Here is a 19,713-nt window from a genome sequence, read left to right on the forward strand (position 1 = left end):
TGAAGGGTTCAGGGCCATACAACTCCCCATGTAACAGAGAGTGCTATAACTGGATCAAAATGGTATTAGCCTTGAGCTGTTGTGCATTATGGTACAATCTGCTTCTTTGGCATCTGTGTGCTGTTTGCTACTTATTATGGTCATGGATTTTTAAACAAACTGAAAGCCTCAAGTCATTGACCAAAAAATATAGCACTGCGTAAATACGCTCGTATGGCTGTATACAAGATATAAAGGTGTAATCTCTTCTGTTTGGACCACTCATATAGAAATGCAGAATATTATTTGAGATTCAAGTCAATCTGCCCTGCGATCCTCAAAAGATGTTTCAGAAGACACCAACTTTGTTTTTCAAAGCACAACACCTTGCATTTCTGGGTGTAGGTCTAAGATATTAGGCTGAATGTAGCCTGTAAAGTACCACATCTGGGTATTTTTCAGTGTGTTGAAGTTTGATTAATGTTTACCAGATCATAAACAGTATACAGAGCTATATCTGGTGAGTTTTGATTCAAATGTGGGCGATAAGAACGATCTAGTTTTATCTAACGACTTGTGAAAGCGTTGCTCAAAGTAGGGTGGTGATTACCTCTGTCAACAAAGTCAGTAAAACAGTTGGCATATATATATATATTTAAAGGGGACATGAAGCAGTCAACCAAGTTAAAGTGTCAGTAGGCAGTATATTTTTGGCATCATTGGGTGAAAATGTCCATAATAACCTTTCAGCGTATTGTAATTCAAGTGTTCTGAGAGAAAACTAGAGTTCTGCTCCTCCTCATGGCTCTGTTTTCAGGCTTTAGAACATCTAGCCCGTGACGGGAGAGTTTGGCCAATCACAGGTCATTTCAGAGAGAGAGAGCGTTCCTATTGGCTGTGCTCCGGCTGGTGGGCGGTGCTTAGTAATTCCTCAACAGATCTCAACATGGCTGCCGGGTCACAAACTTTCTCATTTTACAGTTAAACAGTACACTACAAGATGTTTCTGGAAACATTTGAGGAGAGAAATACTCATGCATGCACTACTGTCAGGATATAGTGACCGTTTTGTAAAAATAACTTTTTTTAATCATATTTGCTCCATTTCTAACCACTGCTGCTTTAAGCTGATTTACTAAATGGATTTCTACTCTAATCAACAATTATATAACAAACGTAAGTCAAATGTCAGCATTTAAAAGAAAAAAAGAAACTCCGTTTTAACTTTCACGGCAAAAGTGACTGTCATTGCAGTACTAACTAACCTGTTACGTCATGAGGTTGGTTGGCTACAACGGTAGAGACCGTGAAAGACAGACTGAGGAGACACGGGACAGAAGAAAACATAAGAGGGGACACTATTGTATTGTTACTAGATGTAAAGATGAGTTTTACAATTTTAAAGCCAAGGACAAAGCACTGAAAGAGTCCTCCGACAGGCACTGAGTCCAGCTGCAGCTGACTGTCTCTCCATCTCCCGTCCTCTCCTCTCTCTGATCACCTGTCTCTGTCTCTCCATCTCCCGTCCTCTCCCCTCTCTGATCACCTGTCTCTGTCTCCCGTCCTCTCCTCTCTCTGATCACCTGTCTCTGTCTCCCCATCTCCCGTCCTCTCCCCTCTCTGATCACCTGTCTCTGTTTCCCCATCTCCCATCCTCTCCCCTCTCTGATCACCTGTCTCTGTATCTCCCGTCCTCTCCCCTCTCTGATCACCTGTCTCTGTTTCCCCATCTCCCGTCCTCTCCCCTCTCTTATCACCTGTCTCTGTCTCCCGTCCTCTCCCCTCTCTGATCATCTGTCTCTGTCTCCCCATCGCCCATCCTCTCCCCTCTCTGATCACCTGTCTCTCCTCCTCTGCTGTCTCATTCAGACCGTCCAAAGACAGGGTCACTAAGAAAATAAACGCCCAAAGCACTACTTTATTCTGAAGCCCACGTTATAGAGTTTGTTGACATGTAGCTTGCCGGCGGTATCTTCCACTAGCGAGATAACCATAAACTTTTGTCCTTATATGTCACCAAAACAATCACTAGAGACATTATTACGCCCCGTCCACACAGGGAACGTCAGCAGCGCGTGGCAGCTGCGGAACCTGTAGTTTTTTATTTCGGCGTCCATGTTAACAGGTTAGAGCAACCACACAGCCTGCATTAGACGCACGGCTCGTCTGCGTGTCAGCTGCGTTTCTCTTCTGGAGAATCAAGGTCTCGCCTATTTTCACCGCGAGCCGTGCGCGGTTCAGATAAAGTCTTAATCTATTGATTTGCTTTATAAGCTCTTGTATTGGTTCAGCTCCTTGTGGAACTTCTGCCAGTCAGAAACAGAGAGAAAGTGTGTTTGTGTATGTGTGTGTGTGTGTGTGTGTGTGTGGTGGCTGTGTTGGTTTGAAATTCAACAATATGATGGTGTGGAGCAGCTGCAAATGACCATTGCATCACTGAGTTAGCTGTATTCTTTAGCCATTATCCATTAGCACTTCACACACACACACACACACACACACACACACAGACACACAGCAGCTGCACACTCCTGACACGAAGCAATAGAGAGACCTTGATTCTGGAAGAATGGAATATTTCAAGGCCTGATGAGCAGAGAGTTCACTTTAGTTGTTCTCCCTCTGTAGCCCCCCACCCCCCTCTCTCTCTCCTCTCCTCCTCTCCCTGGGGTCTCTCACCTTCTCCCCCCTTCCTCTCCCTCTCTCTCTTGTGCAAGTGTTAAGTTTCGTCAATAAGGCAAAAGTCCCAAGGGCCTTTCGGTTTTTGCTTTGACATGGGACAGATAGAAAGATACGAGTGTGTGTGTGTGTGTGTGTGTGTGTGTGTGTGTGCGTGTGTGTGCAGTGGGGGGTGGTAGAAGGAGTGGGAGTGGTTGTTGCAGAAGGAGTGAGATGATTGGGGAGTCAGTATTCTCTCTCTCTCTCTCTCTCTCTCTCTCTCTCTCTCTCTCTCTCTCTCTCTCTCTCTCTCTCTCTCTCTCTCTCTCTCTCTGTCGTTCACTCCTCCACCATTGTTGGATTTTGTCGAACAGATGTGAGTTACTCCATTGTGGCTGTGAGACACACACACACACACACGGGAAAGTGAAAGTCTGAGGGGCTTTGAGAAGCAGAAAAGACCTCGGAGGCAGAGGGGAGGGGGTTGTCAGGTTTGGGGGTCGCTCGTTGTTACAAGTTCAGTAAAGTGGAGGATGGAAGGAAGGCGGAGAAGGGAAAAGAGAGCAGTCAACGTTGGGCCATTTCCACTCAGGATCCAGTTCTAGGATCCTGAGGCAAAATACTGCTCTTGCACGGCAGCTGGATTCTCACGACGTCTCGAGAACATGTGATAATTGCGGGATCATATCTGGAGCTCAAGGACGCCCCGTCGTCCCGGGGGCCGGAAAAAGTATGGTCGGGGAGGATGAAAATTAGTTTGGGACGAGAGTTGAAAGAAAAATCCTCGTTATATTAGAATGAACGGTGATGAAAATGACCACGTTTTGTGTGACAACATAAACAAACACACACACACACACTGTCAGTGCCTAATCCGTTCCGCACGTACACAATAGGCCTGCACGATATGAGGACAATCTGCGATAACATCATTCAATATTGCGATGACGATATGACCTGTGATAAGTAAACAAATATTGAAGTGTGCATATTAGCTATACATATACATATATAGGTACCGATGGTTGAGGGAGGGAGGGGGGGTCGGGGGTGATTTGTCTCAGCCAGCAGATACATTTACCAGTAAGATACATGGCAAACTAACCTAAACAGTTAGACTACACAGCCTACTGCCAGATGTAGTTTTAGCTTGTGTAGCCGAGGGTTACGTTGCTCCCGTACTTTATGAAGATAATAAATGAATAACACGGAGGCTCCGTAATCTGCAGCCTCGTCAATATCACGCCTTCCGTTCCTCCCTTCACAATTAACTCCCCGGACACAAACACTGGATCACTGCTTACTAGAGGATCTAAAGTCAGTCACAACTCAACTAAATGACTTGCACTTGTTTACACTTCGCTGTTAGCCGCCACGCTAACGCGCTGTACTTGTGTAAACATAGCGGCAGTGGATGACAGACTGCGGACAGAGCAGCTTTCATACATGTTTAACCATTTCATCATGTTTATGCTTGTTGAACAGGTGTGTTTCCGTGTCTTGTGAAGTGACGGGGCTCCCCAGCGAGAAACGTTATCGCCTCCGACCGGGTGCCGGTGTCTCCCTGCGGGCGCAGTCGGGAGGCAATAACGTTTCTCTTCCTGCTTCAGCCCCAGCACCGACCCGCTTTTGCTGAAGCAGGAAAAGCCAACACTCTTATCAGCATTGATTCATGGAGAGACCTTCGTCTGGTCAGCTAACATTACTGCCAAGCAGCTGAAATATAGAGTGATATTGTGGTTTTAGCTGATGTGTGTCGCCTCACTGTTTTGAGCGATGCTCGTTCATGTCTATTTAGAGCGAGCAAGCGCGAGCCCGACGCTGACTTTCGTTGACTTAACGGCCACAGGTGTCTCTGTTAACAAGCAGTTCTGAAAGTTACAAATAGTCCCTTTAAATATAATGATTTTTCGTATTAATCGTGTTTCAGACGGCCTTTTGCGATGCGTTTATCGCGCATGTTCATATCGTGACGACGATGAAAATAGGATTTATCGGTCAGCCCTATCCTGGACAGAGTTTCTGACTTTGACTGTGAAGGTTAGGGTCTCTTCTTCTTTTGTCTTGAAGCCTCCGCTTTTTATGTCACCACCTGATCTATCTCTCGCTATCTCTTTCTCTTTTCTCCTCCATCACCCTCTTTCTCTGCTTTTCTCTCTCACACTCTTATGAAGCTGAAAATTGACTCTGAAACCAAAACTCAGGGGAGTTGACTCTTTCAAGGTGAGACAAAGTAGAGACAAAGACAGAGAGCGAGCTGAAGGGAGGAGGCGGCACGACAAAGTCGGAGGAGAGAGAGAGAGAGAGGGGTGAAAAAAGTGTGGAGAGGGCAACAGAAAATTAAACAGCAAAGGAAGAATATTACCGGAAGAAGAAAAAGATGTAGAGGTGTAGAAAGGAGCTGAGGTCGAAGGAAAGGCGGAAGATATAAGTGACTGAAAAAAGATGACAAGACCTGACAGAAAAATCCAGAGGGGAGAATGAAAGGATAAAGGCTTGGGTGACTTTCATTCAGACAAGTGGGATTTCTTGAAACCATAAAAATAATGATGGATATTTTTGCTTAAAATACTGTACATTAAGATGTGTTTTTTGTATCGTTCTGAGAAAAGCAGTAACCTATTTTTTTCCATCCAGTTGTCAAGGCAGATACATGAAAACTAAAATATGAATTATTTTTATCTTTCAACATTATTTATATAAATCACACTATTGCTTGATTAGAAGAACTAACTTAGCTTCAAGTTAGTGGACTGGAGTTGTTGTTGTTGTGCAACTCTGCATGTCTGGTTACTGTGTCCTCCAGGGGGACAACACACATACAAGCAGTGGATGTATATGAAAGCATGTGAAGGCATCGATAAATATTTATGTCGCTGCTGCGTTACAGTATCATGCATCCGACTCAATTCAGTTATGGGCAACAACAGATTGCCTCAGAATTTCTCAGTTCTAGTTCCTTTAAACACTCCAAACCTAAACTCACCCTAACTAACGCGCTCACACTTAAACCACAGCAGTCACACACACACACACACACACACACACACACATACATACATACATACAGGATTGCCTACGGCTGGTGACTCTCATGTGATGGGGTTTAGAGGGGCTCGCAGGGAGGCAAAGAGATGAAATGCAAAAACAGAATTAGTGCCAGAGAATGAATAGATATATATCGTATATCGATCTAAATCGATTTGCAAGGTAAATAATCGATTGTATCGATACTAAGAATTTGCACCTTGTATTTAGGCACCACTATCGTGACATGGAAGTATTTTTTAGCACTTTTATTAGTAAAGAAATGTTAAACGTTGCTCCGGTTCACTCTCCCGGTTGTATAACCGTTCGGGAGGGTTTTCACTTTGGGGTCACTTCGTGACGAGGTGTTATCAATCCGCTTGACGAGGGCGGCTTCACCCACAGATGCTTTCTCCGTACACATTGTTTTTTTATTCAGAGAAAATTACCGTTTTCCTGTTATGATATCAGTGTGCACGCAGCATCAGCCTCACGTATCCAGCCGGAAAGCAGACAAAACAGAAATTCAACTAACGTTAGTCTAACGTAGTTCTAAAAATAGTTTTCCGTGTTTTCATGTATGAAAATACCCCAAATGAACACTGATTGTGGACTACATGATTACTATATACAAATGATTTAAACAGTGTTTGTATAGGAAACAGATGAGCCAATTATAGTCCTTGAATCGTATCAGAACCATGGAAAGTGGAACATATCGTATCGTTGTAAAAACGTATCGTTACACCCCTAATAGATGGATTGATAGATGGATATCTATTCCATCCATTCTTTAATAAAATCTGTATTATGTAAGTTCCACAACTTTATGAAGGTGCAATAATAAATTGCTGTAATATCCCTTTAAGAGGATTTACAAAACCCGAATACCTGTTTCATCCACGCTGATCACATTTTCCTTTTTACTGTCGCTATTTAGAATGGATGTAGCTACGTATGTAGGCAGATGTACCCATTTGTGTTATTGTCTTAGCTCTGATTGGTCAACTGTTTCTCCAACCAACGGAACATCACACATACAGTACGTACGGTATATGTATATGAGATATGGCCAGTGATTCAGAGGGCTTGAACCAGGCCATGAAGAAAGACTAATATTTGCTAAAGGACAATAATTGTAGACTCCACACAGTGATCAGTGATGAAGTGTTAGAAAGATCAGACGAAAAGGTGACAGTGATATCAGACAGAAAGTGGGTGAGACATCAAGATAAACAAATCAATAGTGGGGAAACAAGGAAGAACAGAGGGGGACAGGAAAGTGATGAAAGAAGGAAACAAAACAAGAGGAAGTGAAGTGAGTGTCTGAAAGAAATTAATGAAAACAAGTATGTGCTGGAAGATGTAGTCTTGGTGACCTCAGGTCAGCTGGACCCTCTAGATAATTAGTGAGCTCAGCCTCTCTGTTTCAGTCTCTGTGTTCCTCTCTAATCTCACGCTTCTACTTCGTCTTTCGACTCTCTCTTCCTCCTCGCTCCATCCTCTTTTTTTCCTTTGAGAGAACGATCCCGCTGCTTTTGATTCAGTTTCGTCTAGACCGATTTTCTGTTTCGGCCTTTTTTATCTCAGTGTCAGTTCTCATTTTTCTGTCGTTGGTGTTAACATTTGCCACAAATTGTTCTGCGTATGTCGTTTTCAGGGATGTCATTTTCATTTTAGATATTTAGATGATAATTCTTACAGTCTTTGATGTGCATTTTTAGATTATAATTTACAGAATTTTAATGCCCATTTTTAGATTATAATTTACAGAACCTAATGCACATTTTTAGATTATAATTTACAGAATTTTAATGCACATTTTTAGATTATAATTTACAGTCTTTAATGCACATTTTTAGATTATAATTAACAGTCTTTAATGCACATTTTTAGATTATAATTTACAGAATCTAATGCACATTTTTAGATTATAATTTACAGAATTTTAATGCACATTTTTAGATTATAATTTACAGTCTTTAATGCACATTTTTAGATTATAATTAACAGTCTTTAATGCACATTTTTAGATTATAATTTACAGAATCTAATGCACATTTTTAGATTATAATTTACAGAATCTAATGCACATTTTTAGATTATAATTTACAGAATTTTAATGCACATTTTTAGATTATACTTTACAGTCTTTAATACACATTTTAGATTATAATTGACAGTCTTTAATGCACTTTTTTAGATTATAATTATCAGTCTTTAATGCACATTTATTGGATTATAATTTACAGATACAGAATTTACACTAAGGAATCCATACCAATGGATATTGGTTCACATATATACAGTATATATAAAGCTTTTGGTGAATATGAATTTTATAAATATTTTTTTTTTCCTGTGAAATAAGCATGTGACCTGTTACAGCCCCCTCAAAGAATCAGAATCGAGAACCGTTAAGTACCGGAATCGATAAGCAGCACCAGAATCGTTAAAATTCAAACGTTCCCCGACACCAACTAAATATGAGTTTGTTCATTTCCTCGACCATCCCTCATCCCTCCGCTGCTTGAGGGTACTCAGGCCTGATTGAGGATGGTGAGCAGTGAAGTGGAGCTGGAGGTCAGGGAATATTTTTGAGAAGTGCTTTAAGTTATCATTAGTGAAATGGCTATTTCATCTGATTTGCCTTTAGGCTTTGTTCAGGTTTGGACAGAAATCACTCTGGGTTCAAACTGGGACACTTCTCATGTCTCAGGGGCCAGAAATGGAAAGAAACATGAGAGAGATGGCGAGGGAAATGTTGTTATTCCTCTGATGGGTGGATACAAAATCACAAAGTCATGAGGTCACACAGTTTTGCATGTGCATGTGTGGCTGATTTAGGAGAGTCGAATGAGCCCAAGATGATATTTTGACGTTACATTGTGCTGGCTTTGATGCTGTTATGCAAAAGTAAGTGATTCATGAACCTCTGGCTGGCAATGAATCCAATAGAACCTGGTTAAAAACTAAGCACATCACAATTTAGAGGATTGATTTGCCACGGTCAACCTCTCACCGTGATGGTCAACATGGATAGATCACCATACGTTTGTCACTAGCTTTTCTGTTTCCAGTGTTTTCCCTGGCTGTGACACAAAGGAGGACAGTCTGCAGTACGGATAAAAATGCACTATACCCACTTTTAACAGTCTCTTCTGCACTATATTCACTTTTTGAATAGTCGTGTATCACAGCTGTTACCCTGCACTATATTCAGTTTTAACAGTTTTCTTCATCTCCTTGTATTTTTATATCTGGTATATATTTTTTTGTACTTTGTACTTTGCGCTACTAACTTTTCCACTGCCTTTTTACTAACATGTTTTGCACTATGGAACTGTGATGCTGGAAACTTGAATTTCCCTCAGGATTAATAAAGTTACTATCTATCTATCTATCATGTTTAAATGTTTGAGTTTGGACCGTAGGGGCAAAGTGTTTGAATCGTCAGATGACTTCCAGCTATGGGCATGAAACTAGGGTGGGGGAAAAAATTGATTCATGTAAGAATCAAGATTCCTATCATGCAAAATACCAGTTTTATAGTGTTGTTTTGTGTACAATTTATTTTTGTCATTGGCAAGTTTCTCAGAAATAAAAAGGTGGCAAACCAATTTTATTTATGTAACAAACAGCGGTTTTATTTTTTGTAGGACTTGAATTTATCATTCTTGAAGTCACTGAGAAGTGAGAAATTGTGAGAAGTGAGAATCTTTCTGTGTTTATTAGTGCGAGTTCAGCATGAATAAATGGTGTCTTTTGCCTTTGTGTGTTGAATCAGGAATCGAAATAGAATCGTGAGAAACCGAAAGATTCACACCCCTACATGAAACCACTTTAGCTTGGGTCTCTCCCCTCAGGAGTTGAAGAGTTGTAGCATTAATTCATGGATAAATAAACTGTACACACACTGCACTGCTACGTTCACAGCTACTGCTGACTTCATACTCATCATCATCACACACACGCTCTCTCTCTCTCTCTCTCTCGGCTGGACACTCACTAATGTTACGCCGGGCTTGCAGTACACTGGCGGAAACTCGAACAACAGAGTATGTCGGGCATAAATTGACAACCTCGAAGCTAAACAAGTTGATGCGGTGGAGACTAAAGTGGCTGCAGGTGTCCACGACGATGCACCGTGAACGGGGTGATCTGGTGACTCGCGGCTGGGCGGCACTTCACCCACAGCACCTCTGCATTCAAGGCACTAAAATTGTCGGTTAACGTTGCGTTGCCGTAAAGTGTCGGTGCGGTTGTATCAGAGTAATTTTACGATTACAAGTACATTAGCACAGTATCGGTCATGTCTTGTCACGTTCTGACATGCAATATAATTTTCTGTCACACACGCTGCACATAGCGTTGCTTATTATGTCATTCTTGTTTAGTATCTGCACAGCAGCACCCTGCAGTAGGTGTTGTCTGTGCGCCAGGCGCTGTGGTTTTGATGCGTTCCGTGCATACGCGTGTTACGGTACCTCCTGATATACAAATGAAGCACCGTATATGGGGCGGCTGTAGCTCAGTGTAACCGCAAGGTTGGCGGTTCGATCCCCGGTTCCTACTGTCTGCATGTTGAAGTGTCCTTGAGCGAGACACTAAACCTCCGGGCGCTTACAGCAACCTAGATGTAAGAAGGATGGGTTAAATGCAGAGGTCACATTTCTTGTATGTGTCTGTATGTATATGACAAATGTAATAAAGTTAAAGTTATATGGACATGGAAAGACAGGATGAGCAGAGGCACGACACCGACCATGCAGTCACTTTTTCATGTCATTTTTTTCCCATAGTCTTTTCCTTTGACAGACAACTTGGTCCGAGCCACTTTGTTTGTTTCCCATTTACAGAGCCATGGCTGTGTGTGTGTATGTGTGTGGACATCGGCTTTTTTTCAGAGCACAAAAAGGTTGACAAAAAGTGTGTTATTGTATTAGAATTACACCTTTTAAAGTCTACATGAGACATGTTTGTGCATTATAGCCATATGCCATAATTTCTAGAATCGGCTAAACAGAGGAGGAAAAAGAGGAAGTGCCAGCTCATATCGGATGCTGAATTTTACCACAGAGGTTGAAGGTTTCATGAGAAGTGAGAGCAGCACAAACACCTTCCTGCGTAAAGCATCAAGCATGACCCGGCCTTAACATGTGCCTGCCTGCTGGTCATGTTGTGTGTGTGTGTGTGTGTGTGTGTGTGTGTGTGTGTGTGTGTGTGTGTGTGTGTGTGTGTGTGTGTGTGTGTGCAGGGAGGGGTCAGTAGTAGAGAGAACAATAAAGCCCAGATGGCCAGTCTCTTTCTCCACCTGCCATAGGCCTCTTTGTGCTCTCTATCCCTCTCATACATTTCACTCACGTTCATTTCTCTCCCTGGTGCTCTTAGATCTTCAATATTCACACATATTTCCTGGGGTGGGAAACAATTGAGCCAATCATTGTTGTAAATCCTATACATTCATATCCCATATGTACTAATATTACCAATGCACCTATTCAACTTTCCACTCCGATTCCAAATACAATTTTTTTTCCCCGGGGGAGCATCCGCCCACCATAGTCTCACAAACTCCTGTGGGAAACACTGGTCTTGTTATAGGCCTATTAATCTTTTAATAAAAACCTAATCGTTGTATCGGAAATTGAATATCGATATTTTTCAAGGTATTGTATCCAAGTTAGAAAACCCAGTATCGTGACAACACTAATATACCATATACGGTATGTATTAGAGCCCGACCGATAAATCGGACAGGTTGATAAATCAATACCCAATATTGGCTCATAGTAGAAATATCAGTTTAGGCATATATGTCAGCCAATAAATGACATGAAATTGAAGTACAGGGATGTCAAAGATTTGTTTTAAAACAGTGTCATAAAACTCATCAAAAATGTTTATTTATGTTATTGGTTCTGTAAAGGAAATGAACCTTCTGAGACGCACAACAGATCCGTTTTTGTCTTTTTTAGGGGGGAACAGGGGGTCTTTAGGGGGAGATAGCAGGTCAACAGTAGATGTCACATAGAAGTGGTGTACATCATCTGAAAGCTCGGTAGTAATAGAAGTAATGAAGTCATTAATTAAAATAAATTGTAAACGTGTATAAGGGCTTAGAACATTATGGTAGAAATATATGATGGTCATCCCTATTCTCTATTATGTCTCATAAGTTGTTGCAGCAATTATTTGGGTTGATATCATTTGCTACACAGATTTGGTGCTAAATCTAACCATTTTTTACCACTGGAGAATTGATAAAAATGATCAAAAATCTTTCCAAAATACTACATTAAGACACCAAGACCTTGAGGAACACCATAGAAAAAGCCATGCTGTGATTTGGGATCAAAAACTTTTGACATTTTGAGATTTCTGCAAGAATTGCATTTTTCAGCGATTAGATGGCGAGCACTTCTGTTGTGTAAACTGATCAGAAACCCCCTTATTGTCAATATACCTTGGAAAGCCATCCATCCTCTGAATGCTCTAGGTCTCTAGTTTGTAGCTGTAAAAGTTCATGAGGCTGTGATTATCCTAGAGGTCACCACAGGTCATTTTATACAGTGAGGTCAAGTTTCAAAAAATGGTCTCACTACAATGAAATGGCTACTATGGGGACTAACATCATCACATATGAATACAGTTGAGCTCATTGGATCCACAAGAGTCTCAGCTTTACAGTGATATCCAATTTATGTAATTCCAAGACTGTTTAGGGACCCCAGTATGCAGAAATATTCAAACACAACCATTTTAGAATAGGCAAAAATAACACATTTATACTGCATTCAAAAAACTGCATGTTTTTTTGCTTATATTTTTACTTGGAATACACATCCATAGTCTTGACAATCTTATATTTAGCAAAGAGGTAACCCAAGCCCCAAATGTTCAATCAGTAGAATTACTGTAACATTGTAGTCAGTTTTAGAGTATTACATGTAGCCTAATTGATAACAATCAGAGACCATGTAACTTAAAGTTTAGTGGTCTGCATATTGTTTAACAGTTGGCCCTTTCTTTCCATTTCAGGAACCATCCGTCCGGTGCGGAGGAGTTTCTATGACCCGGCCTCGGCCCCAGGTCAGGGCTGGCAGTGGGAGTGGGAAAACGACTCGGGCTCGTGGACGGCGTACGACATGGAGGTGGCCATCGCCATCGAGAGCGCCCACAGTCGGCAGCAGCCCTGCCTCGACCTGACGCCGCTCGGCTTCTGCTACCTCATTGATTTCCAGAACATGACACAGGTGTGTTTAAATTCTTTACGTGGACATCGGTGACAAAATCAACTTGAAACATCTTCCATACCTTTAATTCTCTGAAATGTCATGAAACTACTGTTTTGTTGTGTCCTCCTGCAGGTGAACAGACAGAGCCAGAGGTGTCGGAGGCTCCAGAGACGTGCTGACATGGTCTATCCTCTAGTGTCCGGTCCTCTCCCTATATCCAAAGGAGGCAGTGTAGGAGGTGGAGGCCTAACAGGAGCCCTGCTGGGTGTCGGGGTGTCGGGGGCCAGCATGGGGATTGGAAGCTCTGTCTACCCCAATGGGGGCTTACAGGCTACTGGACTGGGCCAGCCTTGTTCTTGCCAGCAGTGCATGCTGGTTCTCAGCGTGAAGACCAATACAGGAGGAGCAGGAGTAGGAGGAGCAGGGATACAGACTCTAGGTAGACGCTCACTAACCATGCAGCGGCCCAAGAACTTAGCACCCATCGCCTCTAAACCTCTGAGTCCGTCGAAATCAGCCACTCTGGGGCGAGGACAGCAGCAGAACACCAACTCCAACTCCAACTACTACCAGACGCTGCCGCACGGCCTCGCCATCTCCAGAAACATCGCTTCTCCTCGAAGGAACGCCCAGCTCTTCGCTCAGTCGCTGGCCGCCCTCACCGCGGGCACCTCCTCTCTGGGTATCTCCTCGTCTTCCAACAGGCCACCCCCGCCGTCCCTCCCGCCTCCTCAGCCTCCGTCGTCCAAACCAAACCTGATCCCTCCGTCCATTCCGACCAAGCACTCCTCATTGTCGGCCAGTGAATCGGTGCCAACCGGCACGTTAGTTACCCCCGCCAACGGCGTGACCACGCCCCCCTCTCCCGTACCGTCTCCATCGACGATGGTGATGAAGCCACAGCAGCGCCCACTGTCGTCCGCGGCGACGGTGTGCCATGCCCCGTTGCCGCAGAGATCGAGCTTAGCCGGGCTGAGCAGACCAGCGTTACAGAGGATTGCAATGGCCCAGTCCAGAGCGCTCATAGCATCGGGGTGAGTAAATAAAACATACTTTCTTTTTCTCTTTTTTTTTATTTTTGTATCATTCTGTAGCTTCCCAGTGGTGTTCCTTATGTATTCAAGTCCGAACATTCCCATTGTAGTCTAAGTATGTCTGTTTTAGCCGCAAAATGCTATTTTACCAAGTCCTACTAAAATTTTTCCAACGTGACCTGCAGGCATGCAAACTTGTCTCCTTTCTGCAAAATATGCCATGGTGCGGGGGGGAGGAGGGGTTAAAGATATTAAGATGTGAACGGAAAGTTAACACATCAAACATGCTAACGCACATTCAACGGCATCAGCCCGATGTGCTGATCACCAGGACATGGAAAAAACAACCCGCAGGCCAACTCCTTATCCCTGCTGCTTTCTAGTAGCCTCCCAGTGTTGGAAATTAACTTTTTTGCCCACCGGCCACTCCATAGATTATTGTCGTTTTTTTGTGGCTGGTGAGTGAAGCAAATCTAGCAGCCAATATGCAACCAATATGCAGCCATGTCATATTTTACAAGCATTTGGCTGGTGCTAATTTCCAACTCCGCTTTAGACGCAAAAGCAGAACAGGATAAAACAATTACAGTTATCAGACAGTGGCACTGAAATGTGAATTCTAAAAAAATATAAAAATATTCTAAATAAATAATACGTTAATAAAATAAAACCACAATGTGCAATGCCTGTGCAATGCCCAAGTCTTATAATAGAAGGGAAAACCCTGCTGGCATCTTGTTGGCTAAAATGTTGGTGATGTTCTTATGTAAAAAAACATGCCTGTAAACACAAAGGGCAATGTCGAGGTCAGCGAAAATGTTTGAGGTCATGTCTGTATATCGTACGATAAGTTGATAACGTAAAAATGATCGAGGTCACATCATGTCTGTATATCGCATGGTGAGCGGATGATGTCATTATAGTGACACGCCTTGTGAGGAAGAATTTTAAATACTGAGACAAATGAGATTCAGTCGTACCTATTCATGTGTCATAGTGAATTCTGGTGACCTTCAAGTTTGAAACTCTTATTCAATTGCTTGTTATACAACGTCATATTAGGTCCATTGTAGTTAAAAAAAAAAAATATGGAGTCAGAGGAGGGGGGTATTAAAAAACTTCTAATTTCAGACGCTGAGATTTAAGTGGCAAATTTACAAGAACTCGGAAAAATTGTTTTTGGCCAAACTGATGTTATAAAATGTTAAACTGAACTTGTAACTGTTAACTTGCAATATGTATCTATGCCAGTGTGTGTGTGTGTGTGTGTGTGTTTGTGTGTGGGTGTGGGTGTGGGTGTGTCAAAAGTCAGCCGAGCCTTCTGTGTGTTGTCCATCTGTGAAGTGGCATCTGTAGAGCAGAGTGGTGGGGGGGGGGTGGAGGGGGGGAAGGATTGTGTGAGAAGACAGGGGAGCGAGTGTGAAGGCCATGGGTCAGCATTACCTCCCTCTCTCTCTAAAGCTATTTGGGTGTGCACGGTGCAAAGGTCTGAGCGGAGAGCAGCTCTGCGAGTGGTCCGCTCGGAACGTCAACTTAAAGCCCCCCTCCAGTGTATTTTGGCATTTCTATGATATTTCATATTTATTAGAGTCATTTCCTGACTAAGTTGATCAGCCACACTGTTTGCCCAAAATGTTTTTGACAAATAACTTAAAGTTACAAAAGAAGGTTGTTTCTAAAACGGGAATATGACGTATGACTATAGTAGAAGCCGCAGGTCAAAGGTCATCCTCCAAGCTGCAGGTGCACTCATGCTCGTTTGAGTCTGAACAGCAGCGAACTGATAAATCTGTTTATCTGTCTGTCAGTTTGTCTTTCTAGTTAGGTAGCTAGTAGCCCAACTTGTTGCATTAGCTAATTTAGGGTTTTCATTTTATTCTTTAGTATCCTCCACCTTAGTTTAGAGTGTTTATTTTCACAATGGCATTTGTGTGTTTGGTGGACAGGTCAAATCAACGCAGTGAATTACACAAAATCCCACTGGCAGAATGAACACAACACACTGACGGTCTCTCTCACTCGCTCTCTTCTTTACCGTCTCCTCCTGCTGGAGATAAATTAACGGAGGTTTGCTAACAGGTCCAAACGACGGGAAGCACAACTTTCAGCCCAACAGAAAACCAGAGAAAAGTCCTGTTAGAGAAATAAACGAATCACAGAGCAGCCCGGTGCGGTGTCGGTGCTGGAGCTGAGGCGAGAGCGGCCGGCGCTGGTTGACGGTGCACCTCCAAAACGTCCCGAAACAGCATTTCAAACGCTGGACCTCTGCAACATCTCCTCCGGTGCGCTGTGGGCGGTGTGCGGCGTGGCGGCTCCTCGGTGCAGCAGCAGCCAGACGGCCGCCTCGCCAGGAGGAGACGGTCAAGAAGAGAGAGATTGAGAGTGAGAGAGAGAGAGTCGGTGTGTTGAGATAATTCTCGTCTCATTAGTGGTCTGATAAACAGTAAATTCATCTAAACTGGGTTGAAAAACGATGCAATCTGGTTGCCATGGTGATGAATTACGTTTGACTATTAACCACACGCTCATTCTCTGTTTGAGAAATAACCAAAAAACAGGAAGTAAAACTGGCTGGGGGGGTTAACAGTCTCGAGTTGGAAGCCCACTGTGGAGACCTCAGGAATCATGTGAACACACAAATTAAAAACAAACTTGCTGAATTGAAATTTTCTAAAAATGTAAGAAAAGTATAAATGTGGTAGCCTGTAACTAACGCCTGTTCCCTGAAACATGAGAATCTCACGATAGGGGACAAACATAGTCAGATGTCAAAACAACACTCACCTGTCTTCTTATGTCTTTCTCTCACACCTCCATCAATCTCCAACGCCAGCACTATACTTTATTTATCAGACTGCTGTTGTACACAGTTCTGTGAGTCTCAGTGGAACTTGAGGTCTTCTTGTTTGATGGCAACACAGCGTGAGGAGAAGTAGTAAACTGGAAACACAAATACAAAAACACATCGAACCGACTGACGTTTTTAACCAGCTGCAGATAACAACTGGAGGAATGGTGAATGAGCTGTGTGAAAACGATCACAACAAACTGCCAGCCTTCCTCGCTCTCCTCCCACACTGCTCTCCTCTCAGCCTGAACACACTCTCTCTGGCACTCATTCCAGTTGATTCCGGTGTTCGTGTCTCTGTTTAAAGAATGTACTTGAACTCAGTTGGAGTTTGTATCAAGTTGATGTCAAAGCTTCTGAAGTGATCGGGGCTATTTGCTAGGGCTGGGATGATACACCTATCTCCCAGTTTGATACTATCACAATTAGGGGTGGAACGGTATGCGTATTTCACACGAACCATTCGGCACAGGACGTTCGGTTTCGGTCCGCGACATCCTCTCGGTACGCCGTTACTCGCACGCGCCGAACAGCAACTCTGGAGCGTGAGTTTTACCCGGAAAGTTTTGGCAGCGCACCAAGAACGGTAGCAGCGTTCTAGTGTCGCAGTAGCTCGTGATGGTCGAGCTAAACTGACAACGATTTGTGTCAAACCGTACGCAGACACTGTTCAACTGAAGTCGGGTTTATATGTGGACACTTGAAACATTTAATTACGACGGCATCACCGGAATGTGTCGATTAGCGGAGCAAAACAAAAGCAGACTGGACGGAGAGTCCGTTCCCCCCGCACAGTTCTCCTGTCTGTTCACCTGAGGAGCGCAGTGATCCCGCGGATCCCAGCGGGACATCAGATGAGTAGGCGGTCCTTAATGTGGCCCAGGACACATTCACTACACACTGCTAAAAGAATGTGGCCATATGTGGCCCAGACCACCTCTGAATGTGGTCTGAAAGATCTGATCTCAATGCGTCTTCAGTGCGTTCACACCTGTACGTAGAGCTGTCCACTTGTGATCGGATCACTGGAGACGCATGTTAATACCAGGTCTGAACAGGGCCACAGTAACATGACTGTAGACTCTACATAACTCAGGGAGTGCTGCCTGATTGCACTTGCTGTTGTCGTCCCGCTTCGCTCTGCTTCACAGTCACACCGAGGTGGGGGGGGGAAGTGTTGCTCATTCACCACAGAGGCTGATTTTAATCAGCTTCCAGTCACAACTCAACTTCCTCTGTTCAGTTGTGCGACCGGAAAAAGAAAAACTAGATTTTATAGTGATTCATTTTCCAACTTAAAGCCATTTCATGAAAGCCTTTCCCGTTAATGCGTTTAAACAACAGGTGTGTGTGTGTGTGTGTTTCACAAAAGCCGACAGGAAGCTGTACAGGAAGTGATGCTTTTCAATTTTTGACCGAAGGTGGGATCCTCGCCGATAATCGTGTTAAAACTGAAAGCAAGGTCAGATAGTTCTGAGATGTAGATTTCTTTTTTTTCTTGGTTGGACCTCCTCCCCCTTTCCTCCCCCTTCAAACCTGTCTGATGTTCCCGGCCCCCTCCTCTCCTTCCCTGGCTCCTCTCCTGTCGCGTCTCCTCAGTCGGGGCCCCTCAGAGCCTCATTGTTGGTTTCCACAGTAACCTTTGTTGGATTAGCCGAGCCTGGGCTGCATTAGCAGCACAATGCTGAGCCTCTGCGAGTTTTCTCCTCTTTCTACTCTCTTCTCCTTCCCCCTCTCTCTCTCTCTCTCTGCTCACACCGGTCTATATTCTTTTCCCACCATCTCTTAACCTCCCTCTGTATTTCTATGTCTTTTTTTTATTTCTCACTGTGTTAATCTCTCTGGCTCTGCTTCCGTTTTAGCAGCCTGTAGAGTTTGGGGCTATTTTAAACGGGACTAGTAAAGATGTCGTAGGTGGATTCTTAGTGTGGTGGGTGGATGTGGAGGAATACCCCCCCCCCCCCATCATACAGATGCCCAGTGTTGATCTGGTATCATATTTGTAAAGGGAATATTTTTTCAGGTGGGTGGGAGAGCTAGACAATGATACTGGTCCAGTCAGCATTGTTTCTACCCCCCCCCCCCCCAGACAATCACAATTCAGACGAGGGGAGGGGTGTGTAGTTAGATTTATTTATGTGTGTGTGTGTGTATAGACAGTCTCAGACTCAGACAGCGCTCAAGACAAGGGCTTTATGGGAATGGGGTGGGGGTTACAAGACAAAGAACGAGTCAGCAAACTGTCAAAGATTGATCACACAATGGTGCAAGAACACCAGAGAGAGAGAGAGAGAGAGAGAGAGAGAGAGAGAGAGAGAGGGAGGGAGGGAGGTGACACACTCACTCTCAGCCATGCCTGGCTGGCTGTTGAGGCATTTAACAAATGCACACACACACACACACATTGTCCTTCTCTCTCACACACAGTAAATATTGACAATCCTAACGGGAGATGCAGTGGAGAATGTGTGCTCTCTCCCCAGTGGGGGGATTATAGGAACGAGACAAAAGGAATTAATGAGACGGCACAGACAGCGTACTGAGGAAAAGCTAAATAAACAGGAAGGGGTGTGAGAAAGAGAGAACTCCATAACTAAACATCTCACTGTATTTTGGGAGAGAGAGGTAAGATAAGAGAGAGCTGTGGGAACGTATCGGCACCTGTTCAGTTCACCAGAAGGTATAATTGTTAATCATGTGCGGCCCGTAGAGGGAGCTGTAACCACAGACGGGGAAAATTCTAAATCTATTTCTCATATTCAAAGAAAATATGCAGAGCTAGAATGGCACTCGGAGAGCGCAGACCTCCGCCAAGGTGCGTGACTTTTGAAAACAGATCAGAGCTCACAGCTGGCGGTACCGTGAGGTGGTCGGCTTGTTATTAACACGGTGTGTTTCCGTGTAACGTATCGGCGGATGCCTCTCTCAT

The 19,713-nt window shown here is 43.6% G+C and overlaps 1 protein-coding gene across 3 annotated transcripts in view; it reads left to right on the plus strand.

The window, feature by feature from the left end:
- LOC141765119 (E3 ubiquitin-protein ligase DTX4-like) overlaps positions 1-19,713 on the plus strand; it is a 40,120-nt gene that overhangs the window by 2,835 nt on the left and 17,572 nt on the right. For all 3 annotated transcript variants that reach the window (XM_074631067.1, XM_074631066.1, XM_074631065.1), the window contains exons 3-4: positions 12,706-12,920; positions 13,035-13,936. In XM_074631067.1, coding sequence (XP_074487168.1) covers positions 12,706-12,920; positions 13,035-13,936 — 1,117 coding nt within the window. The remainder of the gene's footprint in view (positions 1-12,705; positions 12,921-13,034; positions 13,937-19,713) is intronic.

The sequence above is a fragment of the Sebastes fasciatus genome, chromosome 3, assembly GCF_043250625.1.
Source record: "Sebastes fasciatus isolate fSebFas1 chromosome 3, fSebFas1.pri, whole genome shotgun sequence".
Taxonomy (NCBI): Eukaryota; Metazoa; Chordata; class Actinopteri; order Perciformes; family Sebastidae; genus Sebastes; species Sebastes fasciatus.